Here is a 20,446-nt window from a genome sequence, read left to right on the forward strand (position 1 = left end):
CCTTCCCACTGTCGCCAAAGCGCTTGCATGTAATTGTTTGGGTTTTCTCTGTTTTCTCTGTATTATAGTAGAGTCTACTTTACAATATAAAGTTCCTTGAGGCAGGTAAGACTGTGTCCTTAGACATTTTTTGAGTCCCTACATTGTCAGTATTATTTTACTGTGCGCGCAGTAAAGTTGTTTCAGACACACTGAACTACAGATGTCAGTGAATTTTCTTTTCTCAGATCATTGTTGGCATCGTGATGTTTGCACACTTGCATTTACTTGTGAGAAACGAGTAAAAACAGCCAGGAAACAAGAGGATCTAACACTTACTTCTCTGTGTGACTGCGCTGAAAAAAAAAAAATCCAACAATAAAACACTGCAGATCTAAAGGAAGAGAAATCTTTATTTAAAAAGCACCTGCTGACAGCCTCGGGCTTTATTTACACCAAGATTCATTTCCATCATGAAACATCAGAAAGAGTTCAGAGTGGAAAAAGTACAAATGACCAATAGAAAACCTTTTTTTAAACAGAGTTACTGTACAGCAGAAAAAACAGACTGTACACAGTGCACCTGAATGCATCGTAGCAGAGCCACAGTCCACACAGTGGTACTACAGCTGGTCCTGGACCTGAACTGGGACACAGAATGGCAGCAGGAGGCCCTCAGAGCAAAGAGCTGTACTGGAGACTAGTACAACTTCAGCAGTACAGGAGACAGAGCTTTAACCTAAAAATCCAAGTACTTAACTCAGCTGGAGGAAATTTACTCTCATACTGAGACACAGAAAGAAAGAAATGTTAAATCATCAAAAAACTGTACAGGGTTTGGTTGAGAGAGGCTCCACTGAACCTGGACATCAGCACGTCTGCAGTCCTGGTCCCTGAATACTAGCACTGCACATTACCAGCACTACAGCAGGAGTACAGTACTGCACTCAAGCTAATACTGGTACTGGAGAGTACAGAATGTGCCAAATATTCAGACTGGTACCACACCATTATATCCTGGTACCGCAGTAATGCAGTATGTTTAGTGGCGCTGCAGTATTATGTACAGGTAGAGCAATACGGCAGCTCGAACAGTTGTGAACACGCGTGCTGTATTTACATCGTATCTTCACATGTTTCTGCTTTGGTGTGAGCGTGGAGTGGGGAGAGGGGCATGCTGAGACTTTCTGAAGCCGGAGGGTCACATGACCAGACTTCCAGACAGAAAAATAAAACTATCCAACACCCTGCCTGGATCTCCGGAGGTCGGCGATGTTTACACAAAATATGACTGAAACGCTTTGCAAACGTGCCTAAAAAATGCAAACAAATGGTCCTGATTTAGATTTGGCCATTACCCACTCCCAATACAACATTCCCAGTCTCTCCCGAATCACCTGCTGCTGAATTCCTTAAATTCATTTGGTTTCCATTGAATGTTCTCCCTCAACAACGCTTGATAAAATATGATCCTTGGAGACTGGAGAGAATATGGGCAGGCCTGTTATTTTTTAAAGAAAACCAGGCGTAGCTCATCCTCCTAACACTGTGGGCTCTTCCAGTAAAGACACTATTTGGTCTCCAGCTGTTTTCACACAGACTTTAAACTTCTTACACCGCTGGAAATAGATTTATTCTCGTGCTGAATGCACCCTACTGTTAGTTGGTCTATTCAGCCATACCCACAACTCATTATTGATGACTTTTCCTAGGCAGCTGGCAGGTTAAATACTCATTCATGTCTGATTCAACAGTGTTAGAAAATAGCCTGAAGCTTCAGCTTCATAAGGCACCAAATCACTCTGGACTGTCTCAAAGATGGCTCTCCTACATGACACCAGACATCCAAGAGCTGGAGCAGATTAAAGACCACTTTATGTATTTGGGTAAGTCCTGGAACAGTTCTGGGCTACAGGTCATGTGTGAAAACTGGAGATCCAGCTCTCTCGATCCTCAAAATTAAAGTTGACGTTTGCTCTCTGAGCAAGTTTGAGATCCACATTGAAATCAACAGAAGAGCGCTGGAAACAGGATAGTGCTAAATGGGCGAAGCCTACATTAACGGGGACGACAGCCAAACTTAAATCAGATATGATTTTTGCTTTTGTGATAGAACACAGATCTGATGTTTTCACCTTTAAATGTCTTAAAATCTTCTTCTAAAGTGAATCTGTGACCTGAGAAACTTTCTTTGATGTATCATAACCTCTCAAGTCTTCACTCGCTGATCTACCGACTTGGTCTGAGTTTGTCGTCATATTGGGTCATGTGACCGCGGCTTCATTGTGGGGGAAGCTGGAGGTCAGGCCGGTTTCAGTGAAGCTGAATTTAAAAATACAAAGCTGGGACTGGGTCAGGCAAAGCTGCATCTTATGAAGACAACCGCACGCTGAAAGACAATCAATAAATACAGACAGTAGGAACGTGTGGACACAGATCCTGATCAATAACTTATGGATTAATAACACTGACTTCACAGCGCTGAAAAAGCTGCATTTCATTCACGGGCATTTTTATAAAATCTTTTTTCTGGAGCAGAGTACCAAAAAAAACAAAAGAAAAAAACAGAATAAATTCAAATTCATCGATTAACCAGTCACTCCTGTGACATTTCCTGATTGTCGCTGCAAATGGTTTGTTTTTTTTCCTGAAAGAGCGTTAAAATTTACAAAGGGAAACTTGGAACAGCTCCTCTTATTGCTTCAGTCGTCCTGGACTTGGAGTCCCGGTCAGCTCAGCAGGACAATGGCTTCACTGAGGGCTCCGAATGGGGCAGAAGGTCTGAGCTGCTGATGCTGTTTCTCCACATCTGGATCTCATTTAAACCACAAATACAGAAACCTCCAAAGCGATCCCTCTTAATCAATCGAGTGTCTGATCAAACAAGTCCTGGTTCCTTTAGATGTGACTATTTTCGTCTTTCTGCGAGAATAAACTGTGTCGCAGCTGATGACTGTTTCATTATGGATTCATCTGCTGATCATAATCTGGATTCACTGTTTAAAAAACATGAACAACAAAAACTGGGGAGGGGTTTCCAGTGCAGGAACTACGGGTAGCTGTGGGGTATTTTCCTTGAATTGGTGCCTCATTCAACAAAGAGCCTTTACACTCCCTGTTAATGCAAAACCCTCAATGAATGGGAGTCACCGGAGCCAAATCGCTTAAATATTTATTAACTCTTCTTCTGTAATTTTCACAAATGCAAACAACTTTCTCAGCTGTCACTCTGCTAATGTGTGCTAACTGGTCTGTTAAGACCTTATGAAAATCTAGAAGCAGCTGTTTGTGGTGCATGAAGGCGACTCATCTCAGGAGGCTGCCGAATACCTAATAACTAAAAAAAGATATTTTACCACAATCCAAACCCTCCAAGTTTCAGCTCCATAGAAAAGAGTATTGGAAACAAATGAGAGAAGCCTACACCAAAGGGGATGGCAGCCAAACTTAATTAGTGTCTTTTGCTTTTTATAGGAACAGTAGTTGAACATTTTGAGGGGATTCCTGTGATGTCTTGATGTTCTACTGATGTCTAATGATAAACTGATGCCTTCACCTTTAACATTTCTAAAAAGGATCCTCTAAACCGAATCAGTGACCTGTGGAAGAGCGCCATAGAGCCCCACTCATTGTGGGCCATCTCAAGCACATTCCCTAAAGGAGACGTTTACCGAGCATGTGCCTTTGTTTTGCCCTGAAAGGAATCTTCCAGGTGTGGTTCTGACAAAATATGTGCTAGTCGTTCAAATTCTAGGTTCAGACTACAAGAGTTTAAGTTTCCTTTGTCATATTTGGGGACAAAGCAGGATGATGTAAATTACTCTCTGGGGTTAAAGTTAGGAAACTGCCTGGAATGGGCAGCTCGGAGGCCACGATGCACCAGAATTCATGCATCGGCTAAAGCGTCGACTTTGCACTCGGGAATTAAATACTGGTTTATTTGTGATCTGACTGAGCTGGACATGGGCTGAAGTCATAGTAAAGTTGTGTGAGTTGCATGTGTGAAAATGGCTCTTTGATAAGAAACAGCTGCCAGGGGTTAAAATAAAAATAAACTTTCTGCGTTTGTAATTTCTCACTGCAAAGTGCTGCTAAATTTAAAAACCTCTCCGGTGTTCCTGCAGTGGAAACCAACAAACTATCCAAACCTTAAAATGATTAGAAGTGAATTACTAAAATGAAAAGTGTCAGATATTCACATTTCAAATCCTTCGAAAAAAGTCGAGTTTTCAGAAACCAAATGAACCTTTCAGCAGTTTGTATCGGCTATTAAAGTGTCCCGTTTGCAAGCATCCTCGTTTCCAAGTATCTAAAGTTGTCAGATAAATTAACGCGTACAGAAAATATTTCCCTTTTCGGAGAAAAGACTCGTGAGTACGTCAGCTTCTGTGAGTCACTCTGCAGCAGTGAGGTGGGAAGCTCCGTTTACTTCACAGGATTTATTCTGTTCTGTTCACGTTTGGTTTCTACTCGAGGGCTCTGCAGCTGCTTAAAGCCACAAACAGCAGCAGCGACAGTTCAGCTGGTGTCAGTAAACTCTGTGCTCGAGTTTTAGTGCAGAGATGTTGAGTCCAAACCGGGAGAACGCTGGAGAACCTCACCGCGACGCTCCCTGCCTGGACTCACCTGAGGGATCGACAGGTCACCTGATCAAGTCACCAAAAAGTTATTTTTGGGCTTTGCTGGTTGGCTGCAGGTAGCTGGTGATGTCATCTGTCTTCAGAGGAGGTACATCCTCCTCGTTGGTGTTTTAAGAGTCTGATTGTCTAGAATTGTGTAGAAACAGAGCCACGGACACCTTGTTCAGTTTCTGCTTTAATCTAAAACCTTTCAGAAAATGGCTGCATCTCTGAAAGGACTCCAGAAGTCTTTGTTTTAGCTATCCCAGAAACAGGAACCTGTGAGAGACGCCGTATCTCCATCTTCAATCTGAACGCCTGAGAAATAACAACTTCCACAAAAGCAGAGAATCGTCTTCGGCTCGTCCATCTGCAGCTTTTAACAATAAATCTTAAAATGTATTTGGAAAAGACGCGTTCAGCATGTGGCTGGTGTTTCAGCATCGGTCTGACGCCACCGTAGGAACCCGGACCTTCCTTTCTGAACAGTTACGGCTGCTTTTGGCCACTGATCGTCGGGCTCGTAGTTCGTTTCTCTGAGAACCCGCGACTCCATTGAGCGAAGAGAACCAAAGATTTGGCCACGACCATTTACGTCGCTTACATGTTAGAAACTAAAATCCCTCAGAGTGAAGTAGCCGTTAGTTTGAGAAATCTCAGGGCAGGTCGTGCATGTGAACATCTCTAATTAGTCCAGAAATGTAGCATCTTCCACAGCAGATGACACTTTTGGTGGCAGTAATCAGGGCGAAGCAGAACGAGACAGATTACTTTCTACAGGCTTTAATGCCTGCAGGGGACAACTGTCAGAGGAAATCGCTCAATCTTCTTCTTTGCAGCACAGATTGCTGCAGGAACCTTTTCCTGTCATTAGTTCCTAGTAGAAGTGATGTTTCTGGAGAGTTTGGTGGAAAAGCAGCTGTTGACTTAAAGTCCATCCCTGATAGAAGAAGTTCACCGAGCAGAGCAGCAGTGACCCGAGCAGCGAGGAGGAGGTCCAGGGAGGGAGGAGGGTTAGACCTCCTCCCTCCTTGGACCTGGTCTGGGGTTTGGTTCATTTTTACAAACAGAAGCTCGACCCTGAGGGCAGACGAGGACGAGGTGAGCGGGGTTTTCCATCCTGAACGATCAGGAACTTCCATCCATCAGTACCAGGTGTGTTTGATTCAGACACCTGGACACGCATTCCTTCATACTGCTCATCCCAGGAAGCCAGCCTGGAATTAGTCCCTTTGCCTGCCTCTCAGCATCGTGATTGGTTGCTGAGTCAGACCAGAGTCCCAGGAGACGGTTGGTCCATCGGCGGATCTCTGAGAGGGACTTCCTGTTTCTGAGCAGGGAACGAGTCGTGGTAGAGCGAGCCATCCACAGACCTGTAGGAAGGACAGAAATGGATATTTACCAACACAGCAGGAAAGTCTTCCTAAAAGTCGCCTCAAACTCATTGCGCTGATTTTGTTTGACCTTTTAGGTACTTTAACATTTGTTCTCATTTTAAATATCGCTCTTGCAGCTTCAAAACAAACATTACTGCTGAACAGAGGATAAGAGTTCTTCAGGGTTCGGACCGACCGCAGTGACCAGCGGGTTGGAGCGGATCTGTAATGAGGAGGCTTCAAGGCTCAAAGCTGAGGAGAAGCGCTCTCTGCTGAATACGTTTTGACTAATTTACACTGATTACCATCATCAAGCTTGAGGATAATCATGTTGGAAGATCTAAGCAAGTTTTTGCTGGCGTGTCTGGAATAAAGAACCTGCTGTGATCAAAGACGAGTCGGACGCTCCGGCTTTCAAAGCAAAGACTAGAAGTGAAGAAAAAGCGTCCTTCGACAAAAGGATCAAGTAGATTTTAGCAGGTTTTTATGATTTTAATCTACTTTTAGTCCGGACACATTTGCGTCTTAAACTATGTAACAAACTTCTGAGTATAAAGAGGGGCGTGGTCATCTGACCCATACCTGCCGTGCAGCGGGTGTCCGTGGAACGTGGCTGAATGCGGCAGCGTGTGTTTGTGATGCGGCGCAGCGTGATGATGATGATTCGTCTCCGTCTGATAGGCCGACTGCTGAATGACACCGTGTGTCGTCCGTCTCCGCTGCAGAGCCCCGCCTCCTCCCGCCTGACCTTTGACCCCTCCATTCATCTTACTGCCGTTGGTCCCTGCGGTCACCTTTCCATTGGCCTGGTTCTGGTGGGAGGAGCCTACGGTGTTCCTTAGGTACCAGTCCCTCAGACCTGTCAATCACACATCAACAGCTCATCACAGTTTCTGCTCCATGGAAACTTCTCCCATCACCACACAGAGCAAGTTTCACGCTTTGGAGCTGACTGTCTTTAATCGTCAGCCATCTCAGCAGGTTCAGTCCAACCTTTGAATCTCCTGCAGACTTTAGCTGTGTCTGGGTAGAAGATATGGTTTAAAGACTCTCAGTATAACCACAGTTGTTAATGACACCCACATCAAACCACAGTGGTCTGTTGCACTGTTACGTGTACTGAACCTTAGATTACACATTTTAAAAAAATAGAGGAAGTCACTTAGCTAACCGATCACTCACTGGTTAGCTAAGCTTCATGAACGGGTTGAGGTTTCACTCTGATTCTTTTGATGGTTACAATCCGGGTGTTTTTAAACCACCTGCCTCATTATGTGTCACCACACGCTCGTGTGGTAACAACTTATCTGTCTGAATACACAAACCCCGTTTTATCTACTGGGGACTATAACTCAATAAATGAACATCAGGTTGCATTAAACAAGAAGTGAAACTAGAAATGAGGTCACAGAAGGAGTGAGCGCCGTTTACCCTTCTATTTAAACTCTATGGTAGTGCGCCTGAGACTTAATAACAGACAAAGTTGACCTGATGCAGTGTAGATAAATTAAGTGATGAAACAAACAACAGGCGGTGACCTCCAGTTTACACTGAGGCAGTCCCCGGCCAAGTGGCAAAGAGTGGGAATAGAATTAGCACCTCCAACTCCGGGACTATGGAGTACCCTCTCAGAGTCCAAGATGAGTTGCTGCCCCAAGTGGAAGAGTTTAAATATCTTGGGATCTCGTTTATAAGTGGATCGTGAGACCGACAAAGGGATTGAGAGCCAGAGTAGAGTCCCTGCTCGGTGGCTCAGGATGAATAGGATGCCTTCTGGACGCCTCCTAGGTGAGTCTTACCAGGAGGAGACCCTGGGGCAAACCCAGGACATGCTGCAGAATCACGTGAGGTCTAGAGAAGTCTTGGCTTCTCTGCTTAGATGATTGCCCCTGAGATGCAAGCGTGGGTAAGCAATGAATGGATGAAGCAAACATATTTGTGTTATTCTGTCTGACTTCCACCAGGTGGCATCACCTCCTCACTGCAGTACACCAGTAGACAGTTTCTGCTGCACTGACCCAGTTTTATCTCCATCCCATGAAACATTCAACACGTTTGAGCTTCACAGCTTCACAGATCAGCAAACATCAGGAGGTAAGAGAGGCTGAGCTGTAAGCTAATGAGCCCCAAAGCCTCCGTAAAGGAAGTGCAGAGCAGCTAAGGGGTAACAATACTCACCTTCCAGGGCGAGGGCCTTGTGGAGGCTCCTGGTGGCCTCCTCCAGTTGGGAGTCCTGGTTGGGGGGCAGCTGAGGGGGTCGGGGCGGCAGCAGGTGGGGGTGGGGGTCGGGCTGAATGGCGACCAGAGGGGGATTGTGGGTATCAGTCTGGCTCTGCTGCACCGGGAGGAACGGACCGCACGATTTGGTTCGGGTTACCGTGACCCGCCGCTGGTCGCCTTGGGGGCCGCGGTAGGTGGGCGGGGCTCCTGATGGCTGCTGGGAGTAGCCATTGTAGACTACCTGCTGCTGCGATGTGATTGGCTGTCTGTGGGGCTGAGAATGCTGTCTCTGCAGCTGCTGCTGTTTTCCCCAAACATAGTCCAGCAGGACATCGCTGTACCCCGCTCCTCTTCCTCCTCTGTCTCCCCTTCCTCCTCCTCTTCCTCGCCCTGCACCTCCCCCTTTTCCTCTCCCATCGCTGACTCCATTATTTGCCCTCGACCGTCCGTCTGTCAGCGTCTCTGAGTTCCAATACGCGCCGGCTGTGCTTGTTCCTCTGGACCCCGGCAGCCCGTTTACCCACAATCCCCCCTGCTGCACCCCAACATCATCCTCAGGAGGGGTGATGCGGTCCAGGAGGCCATCAGAGCTGTTACTACGGCGAGCTGCATTAGCCTTGAGTCCTGCCTCCCCTCCTGCTCCAGGGTCAGACGGGCCAGAGGAAGAGGAGTCCTGAGAGCGAGGGGGAGGTGGAGGAGGTTGTGAGGGAGGCAGTGGAAGGGGCTTCTGGCTGTCCAGATGCTCAGTTCTGAAAGACAAAAGGAAATATTTTCAGTATACAGAGGGGAGGGGCAACCAAACATGATGAGGTGACGCTGAACATGAAACCTCAAGAAATCTGTGAGCTCCAATAATGAGATCACAGACCGTGACACAAATGTGGACGTGCTCTGAGCTGTACCTGTGCACGGAGTTCCTCCTGGTTCTGTTCTGATAGAAAACCTCCACCGGAGACCCAGAAGAAACCAGCAGGGGGCGACACTGAGACACACCGTCATCTGCCAGATACATAGACAGAAATTTACTTGTGCTAGAAATATTAACTTTAATTGAAATCTATACCTCAGTTCAACTTATAAAAGCTGTCAATCACTTATATTTTCCTTATGATATTGTAAGTCAGGATAAAGACAGCTGTAACCATGGTAACTGTGCACAATGAAGATTATGTCAGATATCACGATGTTTGTAAGACATAACATACATAAAAAAGCAGGTCTTATAATTTAAGGACATTTAATTTCGGAAAAGTGTAGCAGGGAAAACATCACATTCATAAACACGACCTTTAAAAAGATCGATAAACCTGCACATTATGAAATAGATAAAATAATTAACTGTCTAGTGTTTGCCTGATGTCTAGTATACAAAATGTCCTATGATAAAAATATAGAGAGAATAAAAACATGTGTTAAAAATAAAAAAAATGCTAAATAATCAAAACATCCTATGCCGAATCAGTCTGTTCGCCTATTCACTGCCAGCAGCCGTGCAGTTCTCCGAAATGAGACCAGAACTGCATTAAACTTTTACTGTTATTCCTCCTGTCAGCCAGCTGAGGGCGCTGCAGCTACACTACCAGTTTTACAGTGTGTGTTTGCTTGTACATCCATCTTTGCGAGGACCACTGAGAGCTTCAGAGTGAGAGCAGGTCCACAGCACAGACCTTCTGTTTCAGGGTTAACATCAGAATCGGGTTTATGTTCGGGCTCAGGAGTGTTGGAAAAACATTAAGGGTGTGCGCGCGCGTGTGTGTGTTCATTACCATTGTCGTGTCCTGTTGAGTCTGATGTCGAGCTGCTCTCTGACCTCACTGTGTCGTCTGGAAACACACACACACAGAAACAGAGTAAGAATAAAAGCAGGAAGACGCTGGTTTCCTCATCTTCCTGAAACAATGGCTTCTCATCTACTGCAAGCTGTGAGTGTCTCCATATGTATGCATGTGTATCTATGAATGGAAACTTTCCAGGCCGTCACATCTATCGCACTGACTGCGCCTTCTGCGTCTTTAGTCCTTTGAAGACCCTCCAAAGAGGACGGCTTTCAGGAAACTGATTAATTTAGTTGTGAGGTCAGCGAGTGTGATGTAAACAGACTCATATCTTTGACTAGAGCTGATTGCAGGGTTTTACTCGCTGCACGAACGTTACATAATGGACTCAAATGAAAACATGTGAGATGTGATAGTAATGATGAGATTACAAAAAGCAAAAACTGTATCCCCCTTCTCTCCTCACGTTGACCAGTCCCAGCCTCTGACCACTCGCATGTGAACAAACTTGCGCAGATAAGAAAGGCCTTCCATGTCCATGATGTGAAAGTTCTCCTCACCTAGGAAGGGATTAGTGTCTTTGGGCATGAGTGAGATGCGAAGGTAATGTCGGAAACCTATGAAGTGCAGTTTCTGAATCCCTGGCAGGAGTATTCTGTAGACTTTTAAAAGTCAGTCAGAAACATTTACGTTAACTTGGGATTTTTAGCAACATTTTTTTAAACCTCTTGAACTCGTTGCAGAAATCTGAGGACCAGTTTTGGAGGTTGGTGAACCAGTTGGAGAGCCTTGTGATGAACTGGCGATCTGTCCAGAGCCTGGCAAACTGGATACATACCAGTCCTCGCATCATTTAGAAAATGGATGGATAAGTTGCAGAGTGTGAAGACTCATTGCAAGGTACTGGGGACTCGTTTCTGATGTATGAGGACTTCTGAGGAAGCGGGACTAGTTAGAGCGGTAATAACACTAACTGCAGAGATCTGAGTACACACTGCACAGGTCTAGGAACTAGTTTAAGAGGTCTAATAACTTTCTAAAGAGATCAGTAAAGTACAAAGTAGTTTTACCTCCTATCTGTGAAAAGTGCTGCATAAATGAATACTATTTGCTTCATAATGTCCTGAGACATCTGGGGGAGGTTATTTGATGCAAACCAAATTCAAGTTCATGGCCTGCTGTCACCAGATGCAGGACGTGTTGTTGTTGGTGTTTGATGTGCCGACAGAGAGTTTCCAGGGTGACCCGAGTGTATCACTGAGTGAGGTGACTACTCTGAAGGGGATAGTACCCAAACTTCAATCAGGCTTTCGGTTTCTAGAGATACAGGTATGTACGTTTTTGATTAGGCCTTATAAACATGACATAGCAACTATACCTGAAAACCTCTCAACTGGAGGATGACAGTATTTCATTTTATTTATACAGCACCAGTGCACAACAGCACTTGCCCTGTGAAGTCCTTGTTGTTTTTTGCAAGTGCTCCCCTATAGAAGAACGAGATGGCTCAGGTACCATCTGTATCATAAATGTGTGCCAGGTGAATATGGCAGCAGAAACTGGATGGTGTGTGTGTGTGTGTGTGTGTGTGTGTGTGTGTGTGTACTTGTTTAGACATCTTTGTGAGGACATAAATTTGGCATGCTGCTATGCCCACCAGTTTGAAGGGATTTTGAGGCTCAAAATGTGGCTTTAGTGTCAGGGTTACAGTTAGGTTATGGTTAGGATTAGGCTTTCATTTTTGATGGTTAGGGGTAGGGAGAGCGCCTAGGGAATGCATGTGTATTGAGTGTGTGTGTCTGTGTATGTTACCTGTGTGGCAGCCTCTGTGGACAGTCCTCTTCCCGTGGTGTGTGTGTGTCTGCGCGTGTGCGTTGTGCTCAGAGTCGCTGTGTTTCCTCAGAGCTCCGCTGAATAAATTTTTCTTCGGCTTCGAACGCTGAGCGTCTTCCTCCTAAAGAAAAAACACACGCAAATACCTAAAGGTCACACCAACACATGCACGCACAGGGATATACAAACAGACTGCCTCAGCTTGAAACACACATGAAGGTCAAAACTGTTCCATCAACAACAAACAACACACACACACACACACACACACACACACACAGGGGGACAGTAAAATTCTTCACCATTGTTGAAATTATTTAGAGTCAAATCACTCCTCAGCTCCTCACCTCTACTCGACACTTCCTGTTTCCCTGGCGGGACGTCCCACCTCTCCTACGAACACAGGGGGGCTTCTCCCCTGCCTCCAGGGGGAAATCACTGGGCACTGCACCCGTCAGCTCCTGACCCAGGAAAACACAGGAAAACCCAACTTACAGCTATCTGGCAGTTACTTTAGTCATTGTTAAAGTAAAAACTAAGGTAGAGTCGGCTGAAGTAATCGGAGGTTGGGGACTGGACAGAGAAGACCAGTTAGAGACATAAAAAGAGCATCTGAGGAGGTTCAAGCACCAGATAAAGACATCTGAAGACCACGTGGAGAGGACTAGTTGCAGAGAGGGATAAAAGGATTAGTTGGAGAGTGAAGAAGACTAGTTAGCTGCAGAGCTAAGAAGACTTTGGTTTAGGTGGGAATGCACTGTCAGTGTCTTAGTCATATTGTCATCTCTTTTTATGACATCACTTACAGCTTCCTGCAGACAGATGCGTCTCAGCTCAGCCAATCGGCTGCTAAGCAGCGCCTGGAGACTCCGCCTCCTCTCCTGTAGCTCCACCATTCGCTCTCTCTGCTTCCTGTCTGGGCAGGTGAGAGGGTCTGCAACATGCAAGCAACACACACACACACACACACACACACACGTAAGAGACAGCTAACAGACACACTCGAGAGTGTAGCATCACCACATGTCAGCGTTTATTCTCACCAGGTGCTGAGATGAGTTGACCTTTGACCTCCATGGCTTGTGTGTCCCATATGCCCTCTCCACCTCCTCCTTCCTCACTACTCGACTCCTGTTCACCTCCCCACACACTCTCTCTCACCTGCAACACGTTGTCATCACAAATAAAGGTTAGTACTGCAAGCTAGCACAGACTCCCTGCAGTCCTGATGACACTGACAAACCCTCCTGCTCGTGTGATGTCAGCACCATGTTTTGACCAATTAGCCAATCAGAACCTTCGGGACTTTCTCACCTTGCGACTGGGTTCATAAGAGTTCCAGTAGTTCACTCCTGTGGCCATCCAACAGTCAGAACACAAACCACAGCACTGCTTCACTAACTAGGCGTCTCACTGCTCGGTTAGCTGTTAGCTGACGGTGAAGCTGCAGTTCCAAAATGGGCCTGAAGAGGGAGGCGAACAGTCTTCAGAGCTCCTGACCTAGGAGGAGAACAAAAGCACAAGAAGAAAAAGAAGGTGGTAGAGTGAGGACCAATCAGGAAGTCAATAAAAGATTATAAGCTAAAGTTCAAAACAACAGCTTTTCTCTCAAAAAGTCACGAATACTATCAAAGTAAACATTTTAAAATGTAAAAACTACGTGCAGTTAGCTTGAACTTAGAACCTTAACAAATACATTTACACGAGAAATTACCAATGAAAAATAAAGGTAGAAAAAAAAAACCAAAGAAATACTTGGAGTCGCTCTGGCTGAGCAGGCGACCCTGCCTGGGTTTGATTCCATCCTGGAACATTTCCGAGACTCTTTCTCTTTCCTGTCTACTCTCCTCTATATCTGTCCTGTCCAATAAAGACCAAAAGAAAGAAAGAAAGAAAATCACCAACTCTGGAGGACGAGGTCTCATTAGCAAACTACAGCACAAACAAATGTTTAAATAGTGAAACATGTAGGTGCACTTTCAGCTGCGCCTTTATTCACAGGGCTCGCCACGGCAGGTAGCTCTGCACGCTTGATTTGGCCAATTTATGTATACTCCATATGACTCTATATGTGTGCATCTGTGCATTAAGTGAGCTGTTACACTGAAGCAGCATCAAACCTTGCAGTTGTTTGGCCACATGTTGGTGGCTGCAAAAGCCAGTAGCTCACCATAGACTCTCATTAAAATGTGCAACTTCTCAGCATTAAAAAGCACGTTTATTGGCTGGTATGAAGAAAGGTTTGGTGTCTGTGGACAGCTGTACAGGGGGGATTTTTAATAACTGATCCATCTGCATACGGGTGAAGCAGATGTAGCTGCTCGGTGTCTGCAGGGTCTCACCTCAGCTAACTGCAGTCACTGAACTGGACCTCCCCAATGTTTTTGTGCTGCTGTTGCCTTTTGGAGCGTTTTTAATGGATGATCAAATAACACGGCTTGCTCTGTGATACAAACGTCTTTATTAGCACCAATGAGCAGGTAGGTGTGCCAGTGTGTTGCACCCACAGGGACACTGTGGAAAATATCCTGACCTGGTTCTCACAAATCTGTCTGATGTTGTGGCTTATTTGTAGATGCTTCCAAGCCTTCAGCGGCCAACAGAGAAGCATCAATCTTGCCCACCTGATTCGACCCAAACACCAACAAAACGTTTGGATTCACATTTCAATTGCAGATTTGTTTTACATGCAAAGAAAGCTGACCGAGTGCAGGTAAAACCTTAAACCCATTTTCTGTTTGACTGCAAAATAAAGACAAAGTTCACACGTCACATAAATGCTTCATACAGTTTTATTCTTTAAAAGCTCAACGTGCCCTAAAGTAGCCGGTCTCTGCATTTTTACCAAGCAAACAGGAGAGGATGTTGCATTCATTAGAGAATGAAACAATCACATTTGGTGCTTTCGCGAGAGTTTTTACAAAGAAAACCTACAAATACTTTGAGTTCATGGTGATAATTAAATATGTCAGCCACTAAGGTTGACTCAGAGGCTTTAATAGTTTGGAAAAGGCAAAGCCTTGAAGATCCTCGGGTTAGGGATTCAGTCTGTGTTGGTCGGTCTCTAAACTGGGATTAAATGCACAATATGAGCAGAGATACGATTTAAATGGATCTGAAACAATGAAGTATTTTCTCGTGGAGCTTCGTGATTAAACACGCAGGTTTGTGTGCTGGAGCTGCAGACGGAGAGAGCTGGCTCCAGATTTACTGGGTTTAAAGGAAAAATGTGGAGAGAACGGCGAGTACTGACATGCCTCAGACAAAAGACAGACACACAACACACACACACAAAGGTTTATCTGTCAGTCTGTAGCCAAAACAGAGAAAGACCAAAACACATGAAGCCCATTTACAGTGACAGCGTGGTCAGGCGACAGATGTTTGAAGCTTGTGTGACCTCTGCATGTCTGTCTGGAGAAATATTATCTGGACCGTTGAAAATCCAAATTTTAAAAAAGAGAGAGTGAGAGCTTAAGTATATCCTGCCTTGTGATTGGCTGGGAGCAGGTGTTTGAGCTCTTCCTGCTGGTTGGAGGAGTGAAACCGAGAAACATCTGCATCATCAGACAGCAGCAAAGTCACAGCGTGATGGAAACAGGCTCTGAGCTTTTGTAACATTTTTACATGTAAACTTTAACCATCTCCAGCTGTTCCTCTGGTTTTATTCAACGTTCATCAACAGTTTTTTCTAATCCAACCACATGTGCAACACTGACTGATGACAGCGTCACTGCGTTTAAACCTAATTAGTTCAAAAGCCCACAGAGGATAAAATTACACCATACAAGCCTCTTTGTAAGAATAAAGAGGTTTTACATTTTAAATGCTGTCAGTGGCAGACTGCACGTCCGGAGCATGCAAACGTTTCCTCGAGGAACCTGAACAAACCTAACAATATTTAGTAAAAAGCACAAATAGGTTCATGGATCTCTGAGAATCCACAATGCAGATGTCTTTCTGTAGTGTTTACAGGATGCACATGTTGTGCACATACAGCCTCTCTCATGCAACATCTACCTGCCTGTTTGAGCATCTGTTATAACAAGGCAATCAAGACCAGAGCAAAAGGTAGTTTTTCTAGCTTTAGATCTGTTCAGATTTGATCATCTCCTGTCCGTTTGCCTCCTAACAGGGATTCAATACTACAGAAAATCTTATAAAACCACAGCACAACATCACTTCCCATCCTGGAAATGTTCCAGCCCAACAGAGGAAAGCAGACATGAAGAAAACAACAAGTGTTACTTAATCACAAAACAACAAGGAGTCTGAAACCTCTGAGCACTTTTACCCTCCAACTGGAGGAGAACGAGATGTCCTCCGACAGCACAGCCCTGAGAACAGGAAGTGGAGCCCAACAGGAAACAGGAAGAAGGAAATGAGTGATGAAAAAAAAAAAGGGGAAATTGGGGGGGATGGGAAGGACTGACTGGGAACAGCTGAAATGGTTGGTAACACTGGTGTGATTCACGCCACAGTATCCAGCAGCGGCGGATAAAGTCTCACACGAAAATTCAAGTTTGTGTAGAAATGGCGAGGATCAGAGAGGCGGAGCTTATAGCATTATCACCGTCTTCTTCACACAGATGTTGAAACTGTAAGGAAGATTGCAGCAGATGGTTTGACGTCCTGTTTCTTTGGAAAGCTTCCTGTAGAGCAAAGAGTTAGTGTAGAGACACAAAGTCAGTGTAGGGAGGAGGTCAGGGTGGATGATGCAGGATGTTCATAAAATGCTTTAAAATGTAACGTTAAACTGGCTTTTGTTGTGACCAGTACAACACATCTACTGACCCAGCTGCCCAGGAGGACAATAAAACAAGAACTAATTTGCAGTAAAGCTTCATTTGTTGACCGTGTACGGATGCTGAAGTTATTTCAGTATTTTCAGACTGCTTCTTGGAGCCATTGGTGAGTCAGACATGCAGGGACGAGTGCCAGGAGTCCACCAGGAGACGGAGGAGAAACAAAATTACAGCCTCTACTACTCCAGAAAAAAAGAAAAATGTACAATCTGACACTAAGATCATTGAAAAGGGAAAAGAGCAGCTGTACGTGACATTTTCCTGCCCGAGTTGGCAGCTATTGTGAAAAAACGGGTGTGTGCACCAATTTTGGTACCTGTATCCACTTGTGAGCAATTTTCATGAGCTATGAAATCATCTGCTGCACAAACTACACCGATCTCACCGAAACATGGAGTTCGAACACGGCTTTTACTGCTCGGGTATTTATTTGTATGACATTACAGAGGAGACTTTTATAAAAGCACAGATGCAGCACTGATCGACATCTGTGGGAAACACTGGATCTGGATTTTAACGTTAATCAAGGAGTTTTTCCCTCAGGGAAAAACAAACAAGTGTGGAGATGAGCCAGAGCTTACTGACGGGGTTTTCGGACACCAAATGCTCTGTCAAATGGTCTCTCCCTCCTCTCTGTCCTCCTCCACCCTCCTCCGCCTCTTACATTCCTGAGTCCTACCGGGTCGAGTCCAGACCTGCAGCTCCTCCCTTCATCCATCAGCGGCTCGATTGATCGGCTTCAGCTCGTCCGTCTCCTCGCGCCGCGATGCGCTGCTGTGATGAGGTGAAGTCTCCGAGACAGGTTGTTTGTGCTGTGAGGGCGACACGCGCTCTTTACCGTTGGCGTCCTTTGGTGTTTTGTTGCATCTCGTCACCGGAGGTTTGCTTCACATCTGTTTTTCTACTCTCACACACTCACAGCCTGGTCTTTGACCTTGTTGTCTGTGTGTGTGTTTTGGGGGAGGGTTGGGGTGTCACTCTCACCTCCCCTCCCCCCTCTCAGGTATTGCAGGCCTGAACAGCTGATCTGATAACAGCCCGCTGAGGCCAATCTGTTTCCAGTCTGAGTGCCTGCCCTGATCTCTGAACCAGCACAGCCTCCATCATCACTCCGAGGAGCAAACGCTTTCAGAGCCTCGACGCTCTCCCACGTCACAGTCCAGGGTCGGATATACGAAGGATGCGTGCACACAGACGACACACAAACACGGCTTTTTGTGTTAAAAGTTCAGAAATACAGAACAAGAACTACAGTTACATCCAATTTTCAGCACTAAAGACTAAAAACGATGCAGCTCTTATTTTAAACCTTTACCTTCTTCTGTAAATGATTTAATAACTGTAATTAAACGGATTTAATTTGATAGATTCACACTTCGTCGTCTCTTTTGTTTCAGTCGTGGCGCTTTAACAGCTGCCTCCATTTATTTTGTGCCTTCAGTAGTTTTTCATCTGCTTGTGGCATCAGGTCTGAGATTACCCAAAACTCATTTTTCCTTTTCTCCGGTGAATGTCTCGCCTTTATATTCTGTGAAATTGTGCTTCTTTTTTGCTGCTGACCTAACATGACATTCATTCACAGCTAAATGTGAAAACATGAATGATGCTCGTGAACATGCACAACACTCCGAAATGATTGGAATTCACAAAAAGAGGACCAAGCACATGTGGAGCTTTATAAGTCAAACAGAAAATGCACAGGTTTCTGCCTTTGTGCACTTTTAGTCATGAATCTCTACAGTTTAATGCGTCTGGGCCGAGAGGTCTGCACTGTGAGGACTGAACCTCAGGTTTAACCTGCGCCTTCAACGTTACAAAGGTGGGTCACTTCTTAGCCGTGCATCAGACTGGCACTCTGTCCAGGACGTGCTCTGCCTTTCGTCCAATGACAGCTGGGACACACTCCAGCACCTCTGCAACCGTGAACTGGTCAAGTGGTTAAGAAAATAGATGGTTGGGACACTTCTTATCAGCGCGCATCATTGTCATTTCGTCCCGTCTTCCTCCCTCAGCTGGTCGTGGCAGACGGCCGCCCCTCCCTGAGCCTGGTTCTATCACAGGTTTCTTCCTGTTGAAAGGGAGTTTTTCCTTCCTACTGTCGCCAAGTGCTTGGTCATAGAGGTTGTCTGATTGTTGGGGTCTTCTATAAATAAAACTTTAGTTGAATTATTGGAAATTATGCTGCAGACCTAACTGACCTGAGAACTCGAGATAACGTGTGTAAAACTACCAGCCAATCAGTCCTCTGAAAAAAAAAGAGAGACAGAATTCCTTGAAGCTCCCGGAGACTTCCATGCTCAGGGAGTAAGAGGACCTAAGGTTTTTGTCCTTCCTGAATGACAACCAATAAAAAAAGAGATTCACAGAAGCAAATTATTCCTTCACTCGTGACCCCCCACCTCCCCCACCACGACCCAGAAGACTCCAAGTATATTTCATTGTTTTATAAGCCTAATAATTGCCATATTTTCTTAAAACAGGATACCTAAACCTTGTATTTGTTCATTTTGCATGTAAAATTCTGCTTGTAAAATTCTTCACTTGCTCTCAGACCGTTTAAAACCAACAAGGCTGCAGCTGAATAACCATAATAACCTTTATTCAAGCAGCAGGCTACACATCTGTACTTGAAGCCAGTTCTTCCCTTGTATTAATGAAGGAGCAGTGTACCTGATTACTGTTTCTAGCATTAAATGAACTACAGCTTAACCAACCACCTCTCACATGGTGCCGATTCATATTTTTCCAATATTTCAGTTTGATCTTTGTTTGTGAAACGCTGCCAGCAGACCTGTTCCTGTGATTGTGACAAGATGCTGATAGTTAGACTGAAAACCCTGAGCTGACACATCCAGCTGATAACAGCCTTCATGTGATTGCTTAGCCTGACTGCTGATCTTAGGTTAAGTGAAGCCAGATAAGGCAAAGATATCCTGAGCATGCTGGACGTGCTCCAGGATTCGTCCTCCAGATCCTGCTCAGACTCACAACTGTGGAGTTTTACTCGCCCACAGAGCAAGACCAGAACCAGAAGAAACACATCGGGCCAATCAGGATCTGACGTTCGCCGCTAACAGCAACATGATGTAAACAGAGAGGAGCTCATGAGCCCAACAAGTCAACAACAAACGGAACATTTAAAGATGAGAAAGATTAACACATCAAATGCACAGAAGAGGCTCAGCACTTCACACTGAACACACACACACACACACACACACACACACACACACACACACACACACACACACACACGGGGAGAGTTGGTGATGAAAGGCTGCAGCTGCAGACAAAGAGATGCAAATACAGGATTTAAATATTCAGCAGAGAGAGAGATGGATGCTCTGTGCGTGTGTGTGTGTGTGTGTGTGTGTGTGTGTGTGTGTGTGTGTGTGTGTGTGTGTGTGTGTTCACACTAAACGTGAAGGCAGGAGATCACAGCAGCACTAATCCTGTTATCACAAACACTCTCAGTAGGAACTGAACCACGTCTCCGACCCTCTCCGGTCCAGTACCGGATCGGTGCTGCGTGACCACGGCTTCGGCTGCATTTACATTCATCTCACCAAACTCAGGCAGGAAATCAGAGAAACACGGCGAACATATAAATCACGCTGCCCAGAGTTCACCGATCGTGTCCTCGCAGCAGCAGCGGGTTCACACGAGTCTGTTCCTGCTATTCTGTCCACCCCACCTACACATCAACCATCAACTCTCCTCTAAAAGTCACCAGCAGTCTGAGTACAGCTCAGTCACGGACCGGCTTAAATTCTGACTGCATAAAACTGCTGCATAAAGGTGACACATGAAACGTTTAAACTTGGACGTTTTTACTTTCA

At 45.3% G+C, this 20,446-nt stretch overlaps 1 protein-coding gene across 2 annotated transcripts in view; it reads right to left on the reverse strand.

The window, feature by feature from the left end:
• Positions 1-374: 374 nt before the first annotated feature.
• ccdc120a (coiled-coil domain containing 120a) overlaps positions 375-20,446 on the reverse strand; it is a 38,849-nt gene continuing 18,777 nt past the window's right edge. For both annotated transcript variants that reach the window (XM_084917844.1, XM_084917845.1), the window contains exons 2-11: positions 13,117-13,302; positions 12,846-12,963; positions 12,609-12,736; positions 12,150-12,263; positions 11,782-11,923; positions 9,961-10,017; positions 9,097-9,193; positions 8,153-8,943; positions 6,557-6,833; positions 375-5,971 (exon numbers count right to left, since the gene is read on the reverse strand). In XM_084917844.1, coding sequence (XP_084773970.1) covers positions 5,866-5,971; positions 6,557-6,833; positions 8,153-8,943; positions 9,097-9,193; positions 9,961-10,017; positions 11,782-11,923; positions 12,150-12,263; positions 12,609-12,736; positions 12,846-12,963; positions 13,117-13,164 — 1,878 coding nt within the window. In that variant the 5' untranslated portion in view covers positions 13,165-13,302 and the 3' untranslated portion in view covers positions 375-5,865. The remainder of the gene's footprint in view (positions 5,972-6,556; positions 6,834-8,152; positions 8,944-9,096; positions 9,194-9,960; positions 10,018-11,781; positions 11,924-12,149; positions 12,264-12,608; positions 12,737-12,845; positions 12,964-13,116; positions 13,303-20,446) is intronic.

This window comes from Perissodus microlepis, chromosome 20 (assembly GCF_051167445.1).
Source record: "Perissodus microlepis isolate ML-2025 ecotype Zambia chromosome 20, ASM5116744v1, whole genome shotgun sequence".
Lineage (NCBI taxonomy): Eukaryota > Metazoa > Chordata > Actinopteri > Cichliformes > Cichlidae > Perissodus > Perissodus microlepis.